Source organism: Petaurus breviceps, unplaced genomic scaffold (assembly GCF_028583685.1).
Source record: "Petaurus breviceps papuanus isolate PSGF00001 unplaced genomic scaffold, PetGlider_PUasm1.0 186, whole genome shotgun sequence".
In the NCBI taxonomy this organism is placed as follows: domain Eukaryota; kingdom Metazoa; phylum Chordata; class Mammalia; order Diprotodontia; family Petauridae; genus Petaurus; species Petaurus breviceps.
Genome location: NW_027185798.1, coordinates 23,861,419 through 23,886,730, shown reverse-complemented (window position 1 = coordinate 23,886,730; position 25,312 = coordinate 23,861,419). Strand labels below are relative to the sequence as shown.

At 44.3% G+C, this 25,312-nt stretch overlaps 3 protein-coding genes across 14 annotated transcripts in view; 2 read left to right on the top strand and 1 right to left on the bottom strand.

Moving 5' to 3' along the window:
• NF1 (neurofibromin 1) overlaps positions 1 to 25,312 on the bottom strand; it is a 252,402-nt gene that overhangs the window by 39,541 nt on the left and 187,549 nt on the right. For 10 of the 11 annotated variants that reach the window (XM_069089859.1, XM_069089863.1, XM_069089862.1 and 7 more), the window contains 4 exons: positions 6,276 to 6,708; positions 4,949 to 5,289; positions 2,508 to 2,710; positions 1,413 to 1,606 (listed from right to left, as the gene is read on the bottom strand). In XM_069089859.1, the coding sequence (XP_068945960.1) occupies positions 1,413 to 1,606; positions 2,508 to 2,710; positions 4,949 to 5,289; positions 6,276 to 6,708 (1,171 nt within the window). The remainder of the gene's footprint in view (positions 1 to 1,412; positions 1,607 to 2,507; positions 2,711 to 4,948; positions 5,290 to 6,275; positions 6,709 to 25,312) is intronic. The other variant, XM_069089867.1, reaches the window with a different exon arrangement.
• Positions 8,099 to 14,059, top strand: EVI2A (ecotropic viral integration site 2A). Its single transcript, XM_069089858.1, has 2 exons — positions 8,099 to 10,450; positions 12,610 to 14,059. Exons 1-2 carry the CDS (start codon positions 10,256 to 10,258, stop codon positions 13,306 to 13,308), a joined length of 894 nt encoding a protein of 297 aa, XP_068945959.1. The 5' UTR covers positions 8,099 to 10,255; the 3' UTR covers positions 13,309 to 14,059.
• Positions 17,778 to 25,312, top strand: part of EVI2B (ecotropic viral integration site 2B) — an 8,858-nt gene continuing 1,323 nt past the window's right edge. Inside the window, exons 1-2 of one of the 2 annotated variants that reach the window (XM_069089856.1) lie at positions 17,778 to 17,889; positions 24,760 to 25,312. The exon at positions 24,760 to 25,312 is cut by the window's right edge and continues 1,323 nt beyond it. In XM_069089856.1, the coding sequence (XP_068945957.1) occupies positions 24,799 to 25,312 (514 nt within the window). In that variant the 5' untranslated portion in view covers positions 17,778 to 17,889; positions 24,760 to 24,798. Of the gene's footprint in view, positions 17,890 to 20,154; positions 20,204 to 24,759 lie in introns of those variants that run through there. The other variant, XM_069089857.1, reaches the window with a different exon arrangement.

Genomic DNA, 25,312 nt, shown 5'->3' with positions numbered 1-25,312 from the left:
CTATGAAGTGAGGAGGCTGGGCAAAGGGATGTCTACTGACTGGCTCTTCCAAAAGCATTTTGACCGGCATCTTAGAAATAAAGGAATGACCTCCTATGGTGACTGTTCTGAAAGGGAAAACATTTAGTAGACTTTCATATTGCTGCTTTGGTTGTGTCAGAATGGTCTTTAGGAGCCATATGTACACAAATGTTTATAGCAGCTCTTTTCTGGGGGCAATGAATTAGAAGTTGAGGGGATGCTATAATGTGAATGTAAATTTTAAAGATCTTCCCTGCCCCTAGGCTAAAGTGCACCTGAAGCCTGGGGTGGGAGGCTTGTTTTTCAGTAGATACTTTTTGATTGGCCAGTGGGTCAATAAGGTTGTTACATTCTCTGAGCCAGGAGAAGGCTATATAAGCCCTGATGTGTAGCTTTGTTTTGGGACTCACTTTGAGAAATGTTCTGTGATTTGATCTGAATTCTGGGAAGCCGTTGTTGAGAGTCCCCCGGCTTTGAAAAACCCAGAATGTGGAAACCCAGATGTTGACTGGGTATGGATGTAATGGTTGGACAGTTTGGAAATCTGTCTACTTGATGTTTCTGTCTTGATAATTATGCCTGTATACTTTGAGGTTCAGGGTGCTGACCTTTTCTCCTGAACAAGGTAAACGATATATGTCTGACTGATTAAAGTAAGCTTGTTAACCCATTTTGAGTTGCTTTCCTTTAACAAAGCAGATCCAAGAACCTGTATTGGCGGCAAACCCTGAGGACGCCCGGGGTGCTTGCTGCTACAGATGCCCATCACCTGAGGAATGGCTGAACAAGTTGTGGTTTGTGATTTTGATGGAATACTATTGTACTATAAGAAATGATGAGCAGGATGCTCTCAGAAAAACCTGGAAAGACTTACGTGAACTGATGCAATGTGAAATGTACTGTATACAAAGTAACAGCAATACTGTAAGATTGCTGTTGTGAACAACTTGTTGTGTAAGTTGTGAACGACTTCGCTCTTCTCAGCAATACAGTGATACAAGACATCTCTGAAGGAATCATGATGAAAAATGCTATCCATCCCCAGACAAAAAACTGATGGTGTCTGAATACAGACTGAAGCACCCTTTTTTTTGCTTTCTTTTTCTTGAGGTTTTTTTTTGGGGGGGGGGGAGGTCTATATCTTCTTTCACAACATGACTATTGTGGATATGTCTTGCACAAATACCCATGTATAACACATATCAAGGCTATTGCTTGCCTTCTCAATGAAAAGGGGATGAGTGAGGAAAGGAGAGAATTTGGAACTCAGCATTTTAAAAACAAATGTTGAAAATTGTTTTTACACGTAACCCGGGAAAAACCAAAATACTAAAATAAACCTTAAGTTAAAAGAATGAAACCCCAAAGCTGAACTTCTGCAAAACGAATACCTGCCCGAGGCTCCCCCAGATCTTGGCCTGGATGGACGGGTACATCTGCTTCTCGTTGATGGTCATTGTTATGAGCTTGTCCAGAATGGCAGTGACTCTCTGCCGTTTGGCATCATCATTATGTTTACAGAAACGGACCAGGTTAGAGAGCCAGGGAGTCATGTATTCCAGACACAGGTGCTTCAATTCAATACCTGGAAAAGAAATTCACTGAGTCAGAATCTCAGCTTCATCATCACTGCATTTCTGGGCAGTTATTTTTTGGGTTTGGTTTTTCTTGAGCAAAATTACTGGCAGAACATTAGCATAAATCTAAGGAACCCCAAATTAGGAAACTTGAAAAAGGGGCGGGGGGAGGGCCCCTCCAAGAGCAGTGTTACCTTCAATTACATTTGGGAAGCGATACAGTGCATGTTATTATAAAGATAATGGTGAATTGTGACATGGTTTGACAGTTGCTGAAAAGAAAAGTGCTTAAAGATTAGAAGGCATTAAACCTTCTTTTTTAAAGGCTCTCAACAGCTTTTACTGACTGATCAAAGCTTTTAGCAATGATTACAAAAATATCACAAAATTCAAGACAAATCAAATTTGTCCTGAAATACTTTACTGGAGGAGAAATAGAGAAAACTTGTAAAGACCTTTTGCTTTGTGGGAAAGGGGGAAGGGATTTGCTGGTGTCTAAGATGCCCTTGGTAATGCTTCCCAAGTGTCTCTCCCCATCCCCAGGCCATTCCTTAATCAAGGCCTGACTCAGGATCTTGAATTCAGAGCCACTTCATGCCACGATCAATGAAAGGACACCACTCAGCAGTAGCGCTTCACTGGGGCAACGTGGGAGGTTAAAGTGACAAGAAAACACTGGGCAGAGAGAGGAGAGGACGTGTGGTTATCCCTTGATTGAGGGAGTGGGCATGCTGTTCTCAACACATGCTAAGGCCAAGGCCCTCCACCAACCTTTGACAATCAAAGCCTACCCCCTAAAGCTGATGAGGTGACAAGTGAAAGCTTCATTCTCAGATTCCGGAACAAAAACATTTTCTCTGCATTTTCTCAGTTTCACTTGTAGCATGTAAGAAAACTGCTGCTACTTACTGGATTTGCTGAATCCGGAAATGCATTCTTCCAAAAACTCTAAGGTGAGGTGTGGCTCATTAGCTGCCAGGGTTTTACTAATAGAGACAATAAAAAGGGTATTGTTGGCAGGTATACACAGACCTGATGTTTCTAGTAATTGGCCCTCAATTTTTAAATTAAAGGTACAGGTTAAGGCACAGAGAAGATTATAGGCAGCTGACCTGAAAGAAAACACAAATGAAGCAATTTCAACATTTCTTCTTCCAATTTTGAAAATGTCATTTTAACACATACAAGAAATGATACTTTAACAAAGAGATTATAATATAACCTGCTCATCTTTACCCTTTGAAGAAATTAAGTATAGGTAAACTGGGGTCAAACGAGAATCCTTCAGCACATCAGGGGTAGGGGTTTCTCTGTTGCTTCCTCTAAATGAACATTTTCAACCTACCCATGATAGCATTGTGAGGCAGGTGGTTGCAAAAGACAGAAATTCCCTATAGGAAGGGTTAGGTCTAAGACTACAAAAAGGGAGAGAGGCAGTAAATACTTAAAATGACGCTGACATTTCAATGCACACTAATCTGACCAATTAGATCAAATTAATAACAGAAATTACTGGTAATAGAATTCACACAGTTTAGATGCTGCAATCACTAATCAAATGAAAATAAACTGAAATTCCAGCATCTTCAACCCAAATGTCTCCTGGGTACAATATGCTCAGCATCCTGTAAGTATTTACTGTCTGCTGAAGTTGAATATGTATTAGCCTTTTCAAAAAAAAACCCCCCCAAAAACAAATCCAACTTAATTTATGCCATAAATAATACTTTATTCTTTCTTTATCTCTTTCACACAAACAAAATTTCCAAATGGTCTGATTATTAAATATGGACACCTCCCCCCCCCCCCCCCTGGCTAGAAACAAAAACCACCACCATGAAGGGAACACATAAAATGTGCAGTGAACAATTACTAAAGCAATAGAAAAGGTGTAGGGGCAGCCAGGTAGCACAGAGAGTAAGAGCACCGGCCCCAGAGTCGGGATGACCTGGGGATCGAATCCAGGCTCAGACACTTAGCACCCACCCAGAAATACTTGGCTGTGTAACCTTGAGAAAGTTACTTAATCCCAATTGCTTAGGGGTGGCCAGGTGGCTCAGCGAGTAAGAGCACCAGCCTCAGAGTCGGGATGACTTGGGGATCGAATCCGGGCTCAGATACTTAGCACCACACCCAGAAAAATGGCCATGTAACCTTGAGCAAGTTACTTAACCTCAACTGCTTTAAAAAATAAAAAAGAAAAGGTCTATCTGGAAAAACTGAGGTCCGCCTGCCCTCACTCCTGGCTCCCAAATGTCAAGGAAACAAATGATGGCTTAACTCCCTTGGGAAATTGAATCTTCTTCAATTAAAGCATCTAAACATACTATAATTACTGATAATTAGAAAGAGGGTTTCTGTTAGCCAAAGGCCCTCCTGTAACTTGGCTGCTGCAATATTTGGTTGGGCAGTGTGAATGTGCCACAACAGAGTTGACAGTTCACATCAACTCATTAAAGAAAAACCAGGATTTTAAAAGAAAACTCAAGCTAATGTTCCTAAAATATGATTACAATGGTTATCCAGAAAAGCCTCCAATCTGGAGGCTGAAGTGAAACTCAGAACTGAAATCCCACTGACAGCAAAAGCAATGTTATAGTTATGACCAAGATTTCAGCATCTCCCACTTCAGGCATTCCTTTGAAATATGTATGCATGTCTGTACAAACATACTTATCACACACACACACACCATGCACGCACACATATACACACCCTCTAGACTTTGGGAACCTGAAGGGTCCAATGTAGAACCTGCATCTTACAGAACCAATATCTTTCCAGCCCTGAGAATTCCACTTGGAAAAATTTGGTACCATGTATTATAGATAAGTAGGACAAGGAATTACCCTAACTATGGTATCTAAGGAAACACATAAATTAATAGGCTTAAGCAGACCCAAGACTACACTGCTTCTGGTACCATCTATATTCACTTTTCCTAAGAATTACTTTTTTAAAAATTCTCCATGAATGACAGATTATATAACTTTTAAAGTTATTCCATTTTAGGTTGTCCATCATTAAACAATGACAATGTCATCTGATTCTTAGAAAACTAAGAGACAGTCTTTCCAAAATGAGCAAACTAGCCCATGGGAGATGAGGATGGAAGAGAAGCCGAGTTAAGTATGGATGTGGCTCTTTCCTCTAAGAAGTTGCCAGGTCAGTGTCACGTGCATTCAGATGGATTTTCCTGGATGGCCAACGTGATGGCACACAGGGGTGCCAGACCGCCATGACACCTGGCATCCTGACTTTCCAATCTGCAGTGGTATAGTGGGTCTGCTTAAAGCCTGTCAGTGACTTAAGCAGTCTGTGAAGTCTAAATAAATTTAAGAGCAAACTACCGTAAACTGGGGTCCGAGCTGCCCAAGTTAAGTAATGCAATATTTAGAAGTGTCCCGGGAACGTCCTTCGGCCGGATCTTGGTGTGCTGGGGGATGGAGTCTGGCTGTGACAGCTCCCATCTAGTGCGGATGTGAATGATGGACGCCACGATGCCTTCGCACTCTTGGTGCATGAAGGTGAGGGGGGTGCCCTGATTGGAAATGGTCAGGGTGAACTGGTTTTCATCCACAAGACAGATTTCCTCGATCTCGGAGGCATAGTAAATATCATTCAGAAAAACCGTCTGCCCTAGGACCTTAGTTCGTTCAGATGATGTCACTTGAATTGCAGTAGAGCCAACCTGGAAAGGCAAACAAAAGTAGTCATGTTCCAGCAGTTAATGGATGTGCTCGGCAATCGCTGCATCATGTGTCCTCAAAGGGAAGGGCCTTTTTAAAAGCCAATAGGCTGTGAAGCCAGCAGCCTGGGCTGGGGGCTGGGCCCACCAACAGGCTGGCCTCTCTGTGCTCATTCCTAGGCTCTAAAGTGACGACTAAGAGATTAACACCCCACTGAAAATTCTGGTATACCCTGTACTTTTACAATCTTCCTCACAGGGCCGTTGTGAGGAGAGCAATTTGTCAATCATAAAGCACTATACAGAAATGTGATCGTGGTATTGACTTAATTTTCATTTTAAGTCACTGCAAATCCTTCAGGATACTCAAAGGAAATCTATACCACCAGACTTGGAAGCAGGAAGGCCTGAGCTCAGATCTAGCTTCAGACACTTGTGAGCTGTGTGACCATTAGAAAATCACTTAACCACTGCTTGCCTCAGCTTCCTCATCTGTAAAATGATGATAATAATAGCACCCACCTCACAAGGTCATTGTGAGGACCAAATAGAATAAAATACGTCAAGTGCTTTGTAAACCTTGAAGTACTATATAACTGCTAGAGAAATCTGAAATATTTATATTTAAAAATTAAGCTCTTCAGAGATAGGTACAAAGTCTATATCTCATGCTTTAAAAAAAAATTGAAATGACCACAGGGCTATTACCATGAACTCTTGAGCCACTGGCTGTACTGATCCCTTTACCCTAAACTCGAGTCCTCTCTGTCGTCCTGCCTTTGCCCCCACTTAGTGGACCATAATACTGCTTCCCCCCCCCCCCCCCCACCAACCAACCAACCTCACCCCGCCTGGTTACCACCCCGCCCCCCCCCAGACTACTCTTAACTCCATGGGCTGCTTCTGCTCCAACTGGCAGCATGCTCCCCTGGGGACACCCTGACCCACTTAATGAGGAAGGACCACGGGCCATGGAAAGGGCAACTTACTTTGAGGGTCACCTTGGTGTCTTTGTGAGCCAGCTTGAGAGCACTGTTGTACACCTTGAGGTCCTCGTCCAGGGCCAGTGTGGCGGCAGGCAGCTTCTGCTGATCGTAATCGATGTGCTCAGCCAGTTTTGCGGGAGAATCTATGAAAAAGAGTCTTTTGCTGCCTTTGAGTCCGGTGAGCAGCCTCTCGTGGTACTTGGTGTACTCCCTGACCCAAGAATTGCAGTTGTAGATGTAGACGGAAGAGACGTTCTCGTAAGCAAAGCCCGGGAAAACAACAAACCACTTGGAGAGGAAGTCGGTCTTAAAGCGATTGCTGGGCCCAGCGTGGGTGAGGTCCATCACAATCTCATATGGCTTCGCATAATATGGCTTTAGAGTTAGTAAGACATGGTATATCAGCAAATCCCCATTGATCTGGCCAGTCTTGAACCTAAGCAAGTTGACAAAGAGGCCTGGGTAAACCAGCAGCAATCAGAATTTACACGTACACAAACATCGCTAACCCTTGTTCTCGTGCCCTCTTTAATGGGCGGGCAGAAAAGCAGCTGTCACATAAAATGACACTATATTCTCAGCAATGCAAGGTTCTAAGACACCTCCAAAAGGTTCACGATGGACAATGCTATGCGTCCCCAGAGAAAGAACGACAGAGTCTGAATACAGATCGAAGCAGACTATTTGCTCTCTCTCCTTTTTTTTGCTTCTTTTTTCTCCCATTGGTTCTAATTCTTCTTTACAACATGACTAATGTGAAAATATGTTTAATATGTTTAATATGAAGGTATGTAGAGACTGTAACAGACTGCATGCCATCTCAGGGAGGGGTGGAACTGAATGTTGAAAACTAAAAATAAATTAATTAATTTTGAAAAATAAAACGACACTGCAACATAATTATGCAAACTCAGGACACAAATTTGAGGCTTTAACTGCTCCTAGGACCTTCAACAGCATCAATGTTCAGTGACAGGAGTGAAGATAAAGGGTAGAGACTCACAAGAGTCACAGAGGCAAAAAGTAAAGAACAAAATGGGGACCAGAGTCATCAGAAATCTCTGACCAAAACAATAATCACAGGATACCAGGTGAGAAGCACCTACTCTGCGCTGTGAGCTACCAGAGCTGGGAGGCTGTACCATTAGCCTCAGTCTCTTCCTTTGAGGAACTTAGGCAGCATTATTGATTGACAGATGAGATGTGGAGATGAGAGTCTGGAAAGAGGAGGAGGAAGAGCTCTCCAGGAGCATTCGAGGTAAAGCATGCTAGCAAGAAAGTGTGAGTATTTTTAGGGAACAGTAAATGAGCGGTATGGCGGCAGAATGAGCAGCCAAGCTGGAGAAGAGGGAGAGGGCCAGTCTAGAGGGTCTTAAAGGGAGCTCATGGCACATGGAGACAGGGAAGGTCCTGGGTGGGGGTGGGAGGCACCCAGGTGGGCCCATGAGTGGGAGACTTTTCAGACCTTCATAGTCCTCAAAGGTGAAAGTGGATACTGCCATATGGCCCACATGAGGGCTCTACTGGGATATTCAGTAGGAAATACTATTTCCATGTGAAATGGGGTGAAAAGCTCCATCAACAAGGAGGGACTCAGGGAATGGAAGCCAGGGAAGGACTGGCACCAGGTATTGAGGGTTGAAACTAGGGGATGGGAAGGTGTGTGAGAGGTGCTGTGGAGACAGAAGCAACACTATGTAGTGGCCCATGGGACACATGGGGTGAGGGAGAAGCTACCCACCTAGGGGATGGGGGATGGTGGGATTCTGAACACAAGAGGGTCTGGGCTCAGACACGCCGATCCCTTTGGGCTAGAGCTCAGGAGAGAGGCCCAAGTGAGGCATGCAGATCTGGAGGTCTCTGTGATAGAGATGATCATTAAACCCATGGCAAGGGGTGAACATCAAGCGATCAGAGAAAAGAAGGAGGAAACATGGGGTGGTTGATGGCCTGGCAAAGGAGAAGGAGGGGCGAAGAGAGAACGTAGGCAAGACAACCTGGGATGGTGGGGAGTGTATTCAGGAAGGGCCGATCTACAGGTTCAAAGGCCAAGAGGTCAAGAAGGATGAAGACTGAGAAAAGGCTCACTAAGTCTAGAGAGGGCAGCTTCAAGAAAGGCTGAGGTCTGAAGACAAACTGCAGAGGGACGTGGCGGGGGTGGGGGGAGGAGGGAGTTGGTTAACCAAGGAATTAAAGTCTGTGAGGGAGAAGAATGTAGCCAGAACACAAGTGATGGAAGAGGAGGGTTCTGAGGGTGGAAAGGCCTAGAGGTCACAGGGAGAAGGGAGTCTCAGTTTAGGAGGAGTGAGTCACGGAGAGATGAAGTGATGAAAATAGGGAGTGCCTGAACTTGGCCCTAGGATGGGGGAGAGCCTGAGGAATCAATCACAGGAGCTGAAAAGACTAAAGAACTCAGAAGTTATTCCAAAAAGTCATCACCGGGAAGGAAGAAGGCAGTCTGGAGCAGAAGGAACTGGGAAGGGAACTATTTGAGTAACTTAAGAATGAAATTCTGGGGCCCAGCACTAAGACAGCAGAAAGAAGCATGAAAGGGAAGGGGAAGGACAGAGACAAAGACTACCCTGGGAGATCTGGTGAGGAACATGGGCAGGGAGGGAGAGGGAGAAGCAAGCAGGCCTTCCAGGGCTGAGGCTACATCAGTAGAAACCAGACAGCGGGTTAAGTGGGATGCAAGCTGACCGTAAGAATCCCCTCCAGGGGCTCCCCATCACCTCAGCGAGCTCTTCTATCCCGCTCCATTCAAACTGGCCTCATCCTGCTCCTCCCATAGGAGAGTCCATGCCCCATCTCAGGCCTCTGCACTGATTCTCATGCAAACCTAGCATGCCCTGCCTCCTCACTGCCACACAAGGGGGTTCATCTCTTCCCAAAGATGCATCTTGTACAGGAAGCCCTTCCTCATCCCCACAACTGCTAGCGCCCTCCCTGACAAACCACCTTTGGATCTAACTGGTCTGGGTTGGTTTTTATGTGTTCATTTCATCTCCCTGCAGTATGGATGGGCTTGATGCCCGTCTGAGTGTGGATTGTTTTGTTCTCTGCACAGGTATCAGTGACTGACTTGTAGGAGGTGATTAATAAACGCTTGTCGACTGATTGACACCAGAGCCATCCACAAAGAGGTTTATGGTTTATAGATTTAGAGTCCAAAGGGACTTCAGAGGTCATGGGGATCAAATTACTCCATTTCGTGAGTGAAAGACCTGAGGTAAGGAGGCTAGGAGCTCCTTTAAAGAAGAATACTCTGAACCACTCATCAATGCATTGTTGGTTTAACGATTTCTCCTACAACAGTAAGGTCACAGGTTTTTGGCACGGCCTTTCAGAACCCTCCTGTTTCAAACTGCCTCTGGACAAGCTCAAAGCTCAGCCATTTTCTCTGTGGCAGCCCAGCAGCCTTGGGCTAAGCTGGGCCCGGCTTAGAGGAGACACAGAAAAGCCTGCTGGACAGCGGTCGATGCTGCCGGCTCACTTAAAGGAACCGTGGGCCATTTTTAAGCTAATGCTCCCCCTCCCCTTCTGCCCCCACAACAGTTTGAAAGGCCTGAGGGTGACATCATGCCTTTTACTGAAGTGTGGAGCCTAGGCTATCACCAAGCTCACAGTTATTCAAAGGCACAGCTCCGTTTCCATCACAGGCCCACTGCTGCGGCATCACTGGGGTCAGGGGCTCAGAGGAGGCTGTCTGGACCCTGCAAATGTGCCTGTGGTTGAGGCTCATTAGCAAAGATGTCTCTACTCTCGGAGTGAGGCTGCTATCTCCTCAGTGCATGGGCTGGATGCCCTGGGAGGCTCAGATCCAAACAGTTTTAGGTGAGGACGGGTCAATGGAAAACCTTCCCTGCCCCGCCCTGGAGGCGGGGATTTGTTCACAAAGCTTCCTGTCAGGCCTGAGGCAAACTGGAGGCAATGGAGGGTTTTTTCCCTCCTCTGACATGTGCTTGAGCTGCAGCTGAAAGGAAATGTGTCATCGGTGGTTTTCATTCTCAAAGTGGGGAGCTCTCAGCCTGCCGCCTTCCTCACTGCAGACCTCCTTCCAACTCTCCCTCTCTCCACCTCCTTTGAGCTCAGTTTTGGGCAGCGTGTTTCCAGACGAGCCAGAGAAGCGGTTGGCTAAAACCCCCCTTTACTGTCAGATTCTGAGCAGCTCTTGGAAGGTAGGTCACAAAGACCTTTGCTTACGCTTCCCTGTCATTCCTGCCCAGGTCAGCAGGGCTGGTGCTCCAGGAGGAGCATGCCAAGGCCACTTCCCAGCAAAGACTCTCACTAATAAAATAGGGCTATTAACAACTGAAGGGATGAAATGGCTTCTTCAAACAGGTTGGAGGTTTTGCCTAGAATTGGCAAACTTCCCATGAAAAATAGAGTATCAACTCAGGGATAAGCTGTTGGCAGTTTAGGCTCCAAAAGTTACTAACATTTTGATTAAACAGTATTAGAAACGTAATTTCTCCTGGCTGGGCATTAGAGATTTTACCCTAAAATCACCCTCAGATGAAGAAGGCTCTCCTAAAACCCAACCTTGCCCTGAGAGAGAGAAGTGAGGAGCTCCCAAGAGTCCTTGAACTGATTCTCCTGCTTTTCGGGGTCTGTATGAAGCCCTCCTTTGGTGAGGCCAGTTTGTTTACTTCGGGGTGGCAGACCATCTGGCCAGAGACAATGAACAGTGTGCCCATTATGTGTCCAGTGGGGACCATTGTCATCATTTGGGCAATGAGCAAAGATAAGTGTTTGGAGACAGGGCACAGTTAACCAACTATAAAGTGGTCATGAGTAAACACTTTTCATATGTTCATAACACCTAATTGCAGACAAGCACTCCCAATGGAAAGTCTTTGACTGAACTTAAAGGTTTCTCTTTTTTTGAAAATAATTTTACGTGTAAGAATTTGGATAGCTGATTTCTAACTCTCCTATATAGTTAATTACAAAATGGTAACATGTAAGACTCTGCCTTACCATCTAAACTTGAGAAAAATCAATAAAATAAAAAGCCTAATCCATGTGCCAGTTAGTATATTAACATATGAATTCACAATCCCAAAATTAATCTCTTAACATATCTTATAAGATTTCCACCACACCCTTCATCCCTAGTTGTCTCAGTAAAGCAGAAAATTCTGAAGGTCAAATCTGCTTTGGCATTCTGTCTCTTGTGTGGGATTCAATGTATAATCCTGTTAGTTTTTTCAGAGCACAGCTCTGTACAAAGAGGTAGATACACAAATAACACACCTAACATCATATGTGTTTTCCTGAACAAGAGACACTTCTTGTTCTGTACTCTTACTAGAAGTGATGTGATTTATTAATCTAAGAACGCAAATCAAGTCTGCTTGCCTCTCCTTCCCCAGAAAACCCAACTGTCAAACACAAAGCTAAGTAACTGTTTAAAAAAAAAAAAAGCATGATTGTTAAACTTGTCTCTCCAAAGGTAAACAAAGTCCTTTCCTCTTAGATTCTGCTTATGCCCTGAAACAAGTTGTAGATTTGAAATGATCTGGGATGAGTCCTGCCTCTTTTTTCTCTAGTACTGCTGTAATTTTCAGTCAAACAAAATGGCCCAGCCCTCATAAAACGGGGGAGGCAGAAACAAGAAGAGAGAAGGATATGTCCTGGAGATGGGGGTGGGTGAGAGGTGGGCCACTGATGGAAATGACTCCTCCATAGCAAAGTTAGACTGTCTTCTAGGAATAAAGTCAGTTCACTGTGTTCCACTGAAATGAACAATTAGAATGACTAATTAAAATAATTCTTGTTTTTATTCAAATTAACTGCATAGTTGTTTTCCCCTTCTATCCCAAGGCAGAAATGTCTCCTAGCTCTACTTCTCCTTTCACAATAAAGACAGTCATGCATTTGCTTAGGAGGGTGGAGAAGTTTTTGTAAAGGATCCTTAACCATAGGAAAAAAAGGAATTAAAAAAAATAAAAGCAGAAGCAAATGAGTCAAAGCTGAAGTCTGGCCTGCTTGGAAGGAAGAAATGACCACAGAGCTCCCTTGTGCACAACAGTTAAAAATGATTAATGCTCTTGGTAATGCTGTCTTCCTGCATCTTCCTACATTTAGAAGCAGATCTGAGAGATTTAAAGGCTTCCTAATCTAACAGCCCAAGAGTCAAGGGTATGCAATTCAGTTACACAGGAGTTCTTTCAACTAGGCCAGGAATCCTTAAATATGCACGTGCTATGAAAACAAATATTTAAGTTCTACTTGTAACATCAGAGCTGCCCATATTTTTGACTAAAACCACTGCAAACTAATACCTTAGTTTTCCTTCATGATCACTTAATTAACTGTATTTATAACTCAACAGACTGGTTACCAGGTGAGCTTGGCCATGGACCCCACAGGATGCTACCTGCATGCTACTCTTCTGGCAATCGCCATCTTTTCCTGGCTTCCCCAAGCAAAAGCAAATGCCACGTCCCTCTGGGTTATCAACAGCACTGAGTGGGAGCCCATTCTTCAGAACCAAACAAACAGGAGTGAGGATGGCCACCCCACGGCCCTGGGGACTCCGGGAAGTGAAGGGGTAAATACTCCCGGCATGGCTGAGGCGAGGCCATCCTTTGCCCCTCCATCTGGGCCGGATCTCACGCCTTCTCCCAAGGCCAGCAGCACGCCAACAGCGCCAAGTGCTGAGCACACGAGCAGGAGCCAGAGTGACATTTTCAGAAGGGACATTTGTGATGAAAGCAACAACAAAATGGCCATGCTGGTGTGTCTCATCATCATTGCCGTGCTCTTCCTCATCTGCACCCTCCTATTTCTGTCCACAGTGATTCTGGCAAACAGAGTGTCTTCACTGAAGCGAGCCAAGCAAGTCTGTAAGCGCCAGACAAGAAGCAACGGGGATTTTCTGGCCAGCAGCGGCCTGTGGCTGGCGGAATCGAACACAGGGAAAAGAGCTGAGCAGCTGACAGGGCCCCGGCTGATGCTGCAGGCCACGGGGACCCTCACACTGCCAAGGGAAAGAAAAGACGACGGAGCGAGCGAGAAACTCGCCCAGTGAGAAAGGGGTAAAGAAGAGGGATCAATAAAGCTGGGTTGTGAAGGCTTCCAGCAGAAATAAAGTGAGCTGGTATTTTTTACTGCTGGTAGCCTAGAACCTGATACAACAAACCTGGGAACCAAAGGTCAGACAGGAAGGAGGAAAGGGAAAAGTATGCCTGCCTGGGGGACCAGTCAGCAGATCTGGGTTCTAATTCTGACTCTCCTACTGTGTAGTCCTGGCCAAGTCCCTTGACCTTTATTAGGGGCCTCAGTTTTCCGATCTATAGGGTGAGAATGTTTGGACCACATGTAGGGCCAATGACCTATTCAGTCAAATCCTTAGAGCTATGCACGTCTATGATGAAGCTAAAGATTTCACAGGCTTCATGGGACACAGATCAAGCAGGAACTTGAGACATCAAGTAACCAAAGATCCTGGTTAGGCAGCAAAGAATCTGGAATGTAGAGAAATGGAGGAAAGGCCGGCATGAGACAGACCAGAGGAAACACTATTCAGCAAGAGGACTTGATAGAAACTCAGCTGGATCTGGTCATAATTTAAATGTGAATAGGTCAGGTCATCTATTCTCATAACCAGTAGCCTGCTCTGACCTGCTAATAGAAGCCACCAAAATTCTAACTCACTTAAAGGTTTGATGCAGTAATGCCTTTCACTGCCACAAAGCTTGTTTTAAGTCAGTGGCGTGTGGATCTTTCCATTATGTGCAAGAATTCCAAGAGCTTATTAAAATGCTATTTTACATGATAAATTATTGGAGTCAACCTTTTACTTGTATGCTGCATAAAAGCTGGCAACAATAACACTGTGACCATGCACACTTGCTCCTTGAAAACACTGTCTACACTCCCTGTGCCAAACTCCTTGCTGTTTGCTCCCCTCCAGCTCACCACTCAAGTTGGCTTTTCCCAGGTCACTGATGGCAATGGAATGGCCTAGCTGCCATCATCCTTGCTCTCTCTGCAGAGTCTGATTCTGCCAACCACTCCTTCCATGTCACGAATTTTTATTCCACTCTTTCCCCAGAAAAAAAAAAAAAATCAAGCTTCTCAAGGCCAAGGATTCTTTCACCTTTTTATATTTCCAGAGCCATGTACAGTGTGTCTGGAACACAGTAGACACTCAATAAATGCATGCTGACTGATGAAACTGATTCTCCTCCTTCCTCTCACATATACACAATGAGGCATTCCACAGCTTGAGATATAATCTTTCTGCCCAGAACTTCCAAATCAACACTAAGCTTTCAACCTAAGCATCAGACCCACATTTCCAGCTGTAGCCTGATGGCCTTGCCAGATCCTCCAACTAAACCTGTGCAAAATAAAAAGCCAATCACACCTTCCAAATCTCTCCTGCTTTGTGTAGGGTAGAAAACCTACCTTTCATACTCAGAATCCTTGGCTCTGAGACCACAGGGACACCCTGTCCATTTCCCTTCTTCCCTCCCCCGGGTGCTGCGTTACGTCCCCAACACACCAATGCCAGGTGGATCTTCCTAAGGCTTCCTCTCACTTCCATCACCTCCTAAGTGATGATCTCATCACTCTGCTGCTAAGACTTCTCAATATTTTCCAGTGCCAAGCTCCTTTGTCTGCCACTCGTCCCTCCCCTAGCCCCAAACTGTCTTTATTCTACATCATTCACCTTCACTTACAACACTCAATCTATCCTCTTCCCATTCTGCCTAGGTCTCATGACAATCACTTGGCCTCCAAGGCCTTCTCTGCCCATGGCTGCCTGGTTCAAAAATTTCCTCTAGGAAATCTCCCTGGCTAACTCTACCTACTTCTTTGCATTGTAGTTAGTACTTTCAACTTCTCTAAGCATACTCATCAACTCCTATCAAATTATGAATTCCTTTTATCTTTGGGTACCAAGAGCTTTCCCATGGGGCTTTGCATATATAGTAGGCTTATGTGTCTGTTGACAGAATCTTACAGCAAAAGTCCAGTCAAGATCAATTAGAAACCCAGGACAGTGAAACTGAGCACTGTCTAATTCTAATGACCAACTCTGCCTCCAGAGCAGAGGAGGAAATGAAGCTCTCTCCTTTCACTGGAGAAGTATCAAAGCTGCCTGTGTAGGCTGACGGCTGTGGCCTTTGGTTTTGCAAACTTTTTCTTTCTCAGTCACAAGAGAAGGTTGGGGTGGGGAATTGGGTGGGGCACCAGAGCACTGTAGAATACAACTGATGTAAAAACAAAAGGTAATGATAAAACTTTGGTGTTTTTTTTTTTTTTAAAGAAAAGGACCAAATCACAGCAATATGCTAGTTCTGGAAGCACTGGAAGGCCAGAGGCAAACATAAAAGAACTTCTGCATGTGTCCAAGTGCAACACTGGCTACTTATATTATTATTATTATTTTTTAAAAGCAATTGGGGTTAAGTAACTTGCTCAAGGTTACACAGCCCGGTGTTTCTGGGTGGGTGCTAAGTGTCTGAGACCGGATTCAATCCCCAGGTCATACCGACACTGGGGCTGGTGCTCTTACCTGCTGTGCTACCTGGCCGCCCCAGCTACTTATATTAGAAAACAGAAAACCCCAAATTCTGAAAAACAACAAGGGCATCACCATAATTTCCCCAAATGACCCAAACTACATTTGCACGAATTTTCATTTGCATCATCAGAAAGAAAGACAGGAAAAAAGTCCCACTCAAAAGGCTTTGGAAAGAGGAAGCTCCCCATTCCAGACAATCCACACTTAAACATATTTGTTTAATTTGTTGGATAATCTGTTGAGGGGACAAATCAAAAGTGACTCAAGCCAAACCACCTGTACTGATGGAGCAGACCTCCTTCATCCCCACGTGAAGATGTTAAGCTTAGGCTTTGTGCCAACAATTAGCCAGGTATAGATTTTACATTTTTACCAATTATGCCCCTGGTCTCATTTCTCTGTTAAGTCAGATTTGTCATTCATCTCAGTCCCACCTTAAAAAAAAAAAAAGGAAGAGTTAATACGCACTAAAGCAAATTTTTGTGACTGGATGCTAGAAAGGTGTAGTTCCAATTTAACAAAAATTATCTAATTAAAAAAAGGAGATATTATATACTGAAAATAGAGTGCTGGAGTTGAAGGAGGACAGTCATGGGTTTAAATCTCAGTTTCAATACTTACTAGTTAATGATGTCTCACTTAATTCTGAGATTCATTTGTTTCCTCATTTGTAAAATGGGAAATAAATTATACTTTTGTTATCAACCTCACTGATTTGTTATGAGGGAAAGCAGTATAGAAACTGAATTTGTAAATGGCCATTTTACTTCTGGATTTTTAACTCTAGACAAACTAAATTATAAAGTAATAAATCAGGAAAAATTTGGTATCTGAATTACCAAAATCTAAAGTTATATTTTTTCACTCATCTCAAACATCCTAGAGCTGGGCTTCTAAATCTTTACTGTGTCCTGGATACCTTGGGTAATCTAATGACACCTATGGATTCCTTTTCAGAATCGTGTTTCTCAAATACATATAATTATAAAGGAAACCAATCCTACTGAAATACTCTTATCAAATTGTTTTTAAAAAGACAAACTGACCAAGCTTTGGCTTAAGGACTCCTGCCCTAGAAGTTCTAGGCCACACCTTAAGAGCTCAAAGTGACCATACTGGTCACGTAGTGCAACTTCTTTACTTTCCAGGCCTATTCTGAGGCCCAGAGAGGTGACATGACTTGCCATGCTTACACATGGAAGAGCAAGGATTAGAACCCTGGGCCTCTGGAAACTTTGCATCATGCCACCAATTCTTAAGTAATGAAATCTAAGTATTAAGATGGGCTGAAATAAGGAAATAAGGACAATTTCTTATCACAAGTTTAACCAAAAGGCATTATTTTTCTATTTCTTATGAAGATCAAGATTCTTCATTAAAATGGAATGCCTCCACCAGCAAGGGCATTTACAATTAGTCATTTGTCATGAATGTTGATTAGAACCCACCAGGAGTCAGGGTTCTCAGCCAGCCACTTGACTGACCCAAGCTCCACAAGCTCTTGGTGACTGGCACACTTGAAAGGTAGACACATTTCTGTAACAACTTGGTGCCTTCTATTTCCTGATAACAGCAGGTATTACTAGTCTTCTGACTGCCAGCTTAACTGGCAGATTTTTTTAAGTGAATGCTAGTCACGTCATTAATAAGGCAATAAATCCATCTGATAATGAAGAAGTCCAGTGATAAGAACATGCCACCAGGCTCCTGACCAAGGGCGACGTGGGCACAGTCACAGCGGCACAGCCCCTGGACTCATTGCCTCCCTTTTCCTCAGGGTTGGCTCTGAATAGTCCATGAAGCAGGCATGTCGAGTGACTGAGGCATAAATGTCTGTTTGTCAGCGGATCCCCCGGGCTCACAAGCTCTCAGGGGACTGAGTGCGAGTGGGTGCACATCCGGTGCAAACACATTTTCAGTCATTCTCTACACCGTCTGAAGCAACACTTGCTTCACTTCCTCCTCCTCAGGCCTCTCCACAGAGCCCATCTTCAAGTGGGTTCAGCACCAACTTCTGCTTTCTTTGTCAAACCACCCATATGTCCACCCCTTGTTGACAGGCGAGGTGCGGCAGAGGTAAGGAGCAATTTTCACACTGGCACTTAAATCTTTGGCTTTATCTTTGTTTTATGCTGGTTTCCTATTAAAATGAATAATTGGCATTCTTCACTGGCCTGGAGGATGGCAAAACTGCTTTTATTAACTACATGGACAGGCTGATGGGACTTTTAATGTGTTTGTTACTGTGTTTACCATACTAGAAGCAAACAAAATCAGCTGCAAAATCAGAAGCATTTTTAGCTGAAGTCCAAAATATCCTTAGCTTTAAGGAGCTTTACTTGAGTGGTAAAAGAGGCATTGACCTGCAATTTATTAATGAACTGTCCCATGTTTGAAATTATAAAAATTTCCAAGTGCAGAAAAACCTAAATGAACTAGAAAACTGAGGACAGGGTGAATATGATGATATGCAATGAAAATAGATCCACACATGGGGAATCTGACATTTTATGTCCGGAAAAGTTGAATCTTTGGTTTGAGATATTTCAGAATCTTAAAGCTGTCTCTGACTACGGTTATTTAGAAATTAGCAAAGTCCACAACCAGGAAATGGGAACATTCATATTCTTTTCATTTAGGTTTTTAAAAGACTTCAAAAGAAACAAAGCTAAGTACCAAATTATCAATGAATTATTCATCATTGTCTTTTCTTGCCAAAATTGAATTTTGTAGCTTTCCCTGTGGCAATTATATACAAAGAAGAGAAAAGGCAAATGTGGTAAGTTCCTTGGCAAAGGCATCATTGAGCCCCAAATAGTCACAGGGAGTGGGGCCTTTCAGTTCCCAGGCTACCTCCTTCCAAAATCTCACAGAACCATGGCAATTTCGAGCTGGAAGGAGGCTGAGACACGGGACAATCTTGGGCAACTTTCCTCATCTATTCATTGAGGGGAGAGGATGGGGTGAGCCAGTGCCCTACTAAAGTGGGTGCCTAGTTACAGGTGTACCAGTTACCGAAATAGTTACCTGACGCTCCCTGCCCTAGTCCCTGGATGCTGATCACACTTCCTAAAGACAAATTTAGGCACAGTGCATTTTAGCTCGTGGTTCGGTTTATTGCCTTACAATGATCAAATTAAATAATACATTTTTGAATTCTTCCAATCTGCAGAGAAAGAAGGTACAAAGAACCTGGCCTCACAGAGTACTAAACAAAACAATCTCTGTAACAAACCCTATTGCAGTTAAAGTCTGTTGACTTACTATTTTGGAAAAAGTAAACATTACCAAAATTTAGGCAATAAAGGTGCCTGCTCTGAGGGAACTGAACACTACAAAATGTTTCTGTGTTGTTGTTTTAAAAAAAAAATCAGAAAATGCTCTATAAATTTACTGTTTGTACAAATAGTAGGAATTATTAGAAAGTAATTAATTTATAAGGATAAGGTAATATTCCTATAATGTCTCCTTATAAATGTTCCTATATTGCCTCTCCATAAAATTTTGTAAATTGATTTTTGAAATTCTAATTTAATTTTTAAAAATTTAATTCTGAATTTAAACAACAAATAAAATGAATGTTTCCATATATGTAGTCAAACAGAAGATTGCACATGAAGCTGGGAATTCCTAATATGTTCAAATTTCCTTTTTAAAATTCTAATAATCAGGCTTCTTTTGTACCTCCTCCTTCAAGATGTTAATTCAGAAGCATGAAAGTGGTATTTCCCCAGAGTGGTTTCCCAGTTCTCAGATTCTTTAAAAAAAATGCTGTTCCTGAATTTAGGAAGTGTTTAAGGATTTTTCACAATATTTCTAGTTGGATTCCACCTAGATGGAATGGGAAACAAATGCTAAACAAAGTTGCATTGTTTTCTTAAAATCTATGCTTTACAGAATGTCCTGTCTGAACAAAATGGCCAAGGCTGAGTGGTAGAAAAATTATGGTGGTTCACGGTCAGTCACCTATGTTCCAAGGAGGTATTCTCATGGAACTGTGGAGCTGAAAGAACCTCCAAAAAAACCAAAAGCAAACTTCTCCCACCTTTAAAGCAAAACCTGTACCCAACCTCCTCCTCCCCCAATCTCTATTTCTCTCCCAATTTCCAGAAGAAGATTTCAAATATTTTCTCCATGTTTTACAATCATAGTTAAGAAGCACTTCTTAATGTCTAAGCCAAATACCCCATGTAAATGCACATCAATGATCTGATATTGGACTTCCAACCTATTTAATAATGGCTGTAATACTACTAGCTAACTTTACTATGTGCCAGGCACTTTACAATTTTTTTTTTAGCTCATTCGATCCTCATTATTTTCTCCATTTCATAGATAAGGAAACTGAGGCAAACAGAGGTTCAGTGACTTTCCCAAGGACATATAGCTAGTAAGTATCTGAAGCTAAATTTGAACTCAGGTCTTCCTGACTCCAGGCCCAGTGTTCTATCCACTGCCGCACCAGCTGCCTCTATTCACCCTAATATATTCAAGAGAACCAGAGTAACTCCCCTCCATTTATCCCTAATCTTATTCCATAGCTCCTGTGTCTTGATCATTTCAGTGTGCTGTTCTGGGGGGTGGGTGGTGGGGAGTTTGGCAGGGTGGGAGTAAAGCTTCCCTGGAACCTTCACTTGGGAGTCCCTGACCTCAGTGCCCCCCACCCCGAAGTGCTTCTTCTTGGCCCAGGTTTTCCACGTGCCCCTAAGGGACCCGCCACCCGATATCTACATGCATTTAATTCCATCGTGAGCTTGTTCTCTAAGAGGGATGAGATGGTGGGTAATGGCGGATCTCTGCCCACAGAGCCTTCCCCCTAGGGCCGGGCGCGGTCAGGGCAGTGCCCACCCACAAGCTCCAGCTGGGGGACAGGTTACCCAAGGTGACTTTGCCCCAACTCTCCTTTTCTTTAACCACCTCTCTCCTCAGGATCTTTCCCCACTTTACACGCCTGCTCATTTATTTTTAATAAATTCTTCCTTGAGTGTTCTCTGTGCAGCCCCAGCACACAGCAGGTACTTTACAAGCAGTCAGGCATGCTCTCTGCCTTCTGGGCTGCCCAGGGGATGCCTGAATCACCTGCCGAACTGAACTGCTCTCTTCTTTCTTCTGACCCTGAGCTATCTCCCCCTCCTTCCTTTCTGGCTCAGTTAGTGGTGACAGGCATCTCGGAGCTCCTACAGCTCAGACATAAAAAAAGAGGCCCAGAACGATTATCTGTCCACATTCACACCGATCCTGCTCGGGGTAAACCACCGAGATCTTCCCCAATGCCAGTGAAGCAGTGCTTAAGGTCGGAAAGTCCACTGCAAACCAGAATGGAAGACATGGGGAAAGGAAGGAGCCCAGGGCTTTGCATGGGAGCAGGTGCACTCCTTCAAAGGCAAGGGGAACAGTCACTTTCACAGAGCTGTGGTTATTGCTACCTTCCTGTTGACAAGAAAGGATATGAACAGAAAACAGCATCTTAGTAACTGGAATAGGGTCCTTCATTTGCACTCTGCCCTAAGTGCTTTCCTTCTCGTGAATTTTCAGTTAACTGGGACAGGGCATACTGTGTGGCTGAACACTTTCAAAATTTCACGTCTGTATTTTCTGTTGATTCAAGAATGGCCAGGAACATTTTCCAACAAAGCCAACTTTTTATCATCCATGCTAAAAGGGGTGGCAGGGACAACCCAACATTTTTTTGAAGGGGCTATAATGGATGGCTCCTCCAAAATTTCTCCCCAAGTTGATCAAAGACACTAATCAAATGAGAGCAGGGGCCTGGGAGGAGGCTGGATTGGGAGTCAAGGACCAAGGCTCAGATCCAACATGGCCGCCCCATGACCCTTCACCCCTCAAGGCCTCAGTTTCCTGTGGGCACAGATGCAGGGTTCTACCAGAGGCATTAACATAGAGCATAAACTCCCTGAGGGCAGGGAAAATTCCAGTTCTGTCTTTGTATCCCCATTCCCTGCCCCCCCCCCCCCCACATAACTGGGCACTCAGTGCAGAACCTGCTTCAGATCCTTCCTACCTGCATGACCCTAGGCAAGTCAATTACCTTCTGTTTGCCTCATCTCTACACTACCTCTTATTAATGTACCATAACAACCTCCCAGGTTTGTCAAGGGAATCAAATGAGAGAATATTTAGAAATCATTTTGCAAATCTTCAAATGCCACATAAATGTCCACTGTTATTATTACTGATAAACAGTAAAACGGTCAGGAATAGAGGCCTGGATTGAAAAAAATGTTTACTGTGTACCCACTAGGTAGGCTATTGCATCCTAATTTGGGGGAATGGAGTGGAGGGGGGAAGGAAGGACTAAGAGAATGATTCTTTGAATGCTGTAAGACAAATCTGCTTCTCAAGGAATTCACAATCTAGTGGGGGGGGGGGGATTACCCCTTTCCTACAATGTCCTAAATTAGGCCATGACTAGTTCTCAAAGGAAATATAACAATGACTGCTCATGGTGTTCAAATGAAGAAAGAAGCACTTCAGGCTGGGGTGTTCTGGTAATGGCCCTGTAATCCTGCGCTACCTTTTCCAGAGAGATTGTGGGAAAGGCGCTGAGTAAAGAGAAGATCTAGGTTATGGTGGGGAGGGGGAGGTAACCCCTAGCAGTTAATGGTTTTCTAAGGAAGGCAACATGAGCCCTGGTTCTGGTCTTAGAGCTGGATCAAGTCCCCAGCCTCTGAAGCTGCCTACCTGTGTAACTTTGGAGAAGTCACTGAACTTCTTTGGGACTCAACTTCCCCATTTGCAAATGAAGGGGTGAGGTTCCTGCTGGCTGCATGTGAGCAGTAGGAGTCCAGCTGGGTCTTGATGGATTTGAACAGATAGAGAACAAATTAGGAAGTCCTGAGCCAGGGAAGAGCAGTTTAGAAGGAGAAGCAAGAGTAGTGAGAGCAGTGGTTGATATAAGTGGGAAACGGAAATCAAGATGGCGGAAGACGTAGGCTTCAGTACCTGGGGCATGGTGGAGCTGGAGTTACAAGAAGACATGGATTCAGATCACAGCTCTACCAGCCCTTCCCCCTTCTCTGTTTGTCTCCATCGATCTAATGGTCTCCCCCATTAGAATGCAAGCTCCTTGGGGCCAACAGCCTTTCTTTCTGTTCCCAATGCTCAGCACAGACTTGGCACAAAGTAAGGGCTTAATGAGTCAGTGTTTGATGACTACCTGTCTGACATGCACGAGGGTGTTCAATGAGACAAGCACTGATGCCCTTTCTCCCTGAGTGTGGCACAACACATGTGGGAAGCACGGTGCGAGGCTACTGCCTCAGTCTAGACAGAGCCTGTCAGAGGCTCTGAGAGAGGAAGGGCCCTGGGACGAGAACAAAGGGACACCACCCATCAGGCTGTGCACCCTCATTCGAGTCTAGCCCCTCATCTTATAGAGAAGCTGCAGCCACATCTGCCCAAAGTCATGTAGGGAGGAAGGAGCAGAGCTCTAATAATAATAGTAGTAATAATTTTTAAAAAGCATTTTAGGGTTTGCCAAGTGCTTTTACATATAATCTCATTAGGAACTAATCGCCGCCCTGTGAGCTAGGTGCGCCAGCCACTATCAACCTCACAGTACAAATGAAGAGACTGAGGAAGGGGGTTCAACAACTTGCTCATGATGATACCACTGATTATGTCAGAGATGGCCTCACCGGGGCTGTTTTCCTGACTGAATGAACCCACACTGGGCTCCGTGGAAAGGAGCTGCTGCCATTATAGAAATGGGAAGTCAGAAGAGGAAGTCCGTTTTGGGGAGAAAGAGGAGAAGTTTCAATATTTAAATGTGAGGTAAAGGCAAGTTATCAGGGAGCTGGAAAATGTGGGATGGAAGCTGTAGAAGGCAGGGCAGATGCCAAGCATTGCCTTAGTGCTGGTGACTGGGAAGGCCCAGATGCATAATCTCCAAAGAGGGAGAGAGCACAGGAGAAGACCCAAGGGTAGGGAGCAGCACTCCTGAAGAGAAGGCTTTCAAGCTGGCATGATGGGCCATGAGGCGATCGTGGAACTGTGGGAAGGATAGTCAGTCATCCATGAAAGCATTTCCGCCTCTTTGGAGGCCTTGACTGAAATAGAATCTCATGTTATTCTAAGATAGTTCTAAAACAAAGCATAGCAATACTAACACAATCAGCCTTTAAAATCAGAATTATCTATGCTTGGCTTCTTAAGAATTAAGGGTGAGATATGTCCTTGATAAACTACAATGAGCACATTTGTTTTAATGTAAGCAGAAAGCCTAAAACCATTGCTAAGTAAGTCTTCTGGATAAGTTGGTATCAAATAAAAGTTAAGTCAAGGCCCTCAGAGATGGGTCACCAGCCTCAGTGCTGCAGACTGGGGAAGTAGAAGCCACTGCACTGACACTAAGTGATGAGATGGATGGTCACTGGACACTTCAGGACAGAGAGCACAAGTAAAGGTGGAGCAGGTGAAGCCACATTACTAGTGCTTTAGGGGAACAGCAAGTGGGCACAGCCATTGCACAATGAGACATTTAGCAGTGAAACAACAGAAAGCAGCAGGGCAGCTGGATTAAAGGAGGCTTGGAGAGCTTACTTGTTTTACTTCAGAATCAGGGAAATTTATGCCAATCAAGTAGGAACAATAGGTTACTGAATAAGGAAAAGCTCTCTGCATATTTTCAGTGTATTGAAAACACTTTAAGGACCTGTCTTGCGTGTCCCTTTCACTGGTTTGAACTGCAACCCTTCTCTGTCTTCATAAATCACTTTCACGTGACTGAAAAGTACACCACTGCATAGTCAGCTTGGTCAGCTTGACAATGAATCTGTCCATACACGGGTCTTCATAAAACGGCCCACAGTACTTTGGTGACATTTCACTGTATCACCTCTAATCACTGAGACAAAGTAAACAAAAGCAGCCATAACCTACCCCTCCCCAGGTGAGAGCTAACTGTCCCTCTGTTTTCTTTTACAGTGGAAAAAGCCTCGTCTTGTTATGATTTAGGCTTCTGAAATGGCTCCCAAGCACTTCATCCTAATGCTCTTCTGGGGCTACTTGACAAACACAGGTCTAACAGAGGCACAGGCATACTCAACAGTCTCGCCTCTGGCTACTCCTTTTAAATCAGCAATGTCAGATACGTCAGCTAACTTTGGAAATGGAACAGAGGACCCTCTTAGTCAACCATTACCACTGATCAACACTCCTTCAGGACAACCACCCCCATTACCCATTGCCAGGTCCTCCGGGCAATCACCAACTCCACCTGTCCCTGGATCCTCTGGACAACTACCCGGATCGGCTGTTCCCACTTCCTCTAGACAACCACCATCATCATCCATCCCCGAGTCTTCTGGTCAAACACCAGGGCCACCTGTCCCCAAGTCCTCCAGTCAGCCAATAGTATCGCTTGTCTTCAATTCCTCCAGTCAATCACCAGCATCATCTGGTCCCAGCTCCTCCAGTCAATCACCAGCATCATCTGGCCCCAACTCCTCCAGTCAATCACCAGCATCACCTGGCCCCA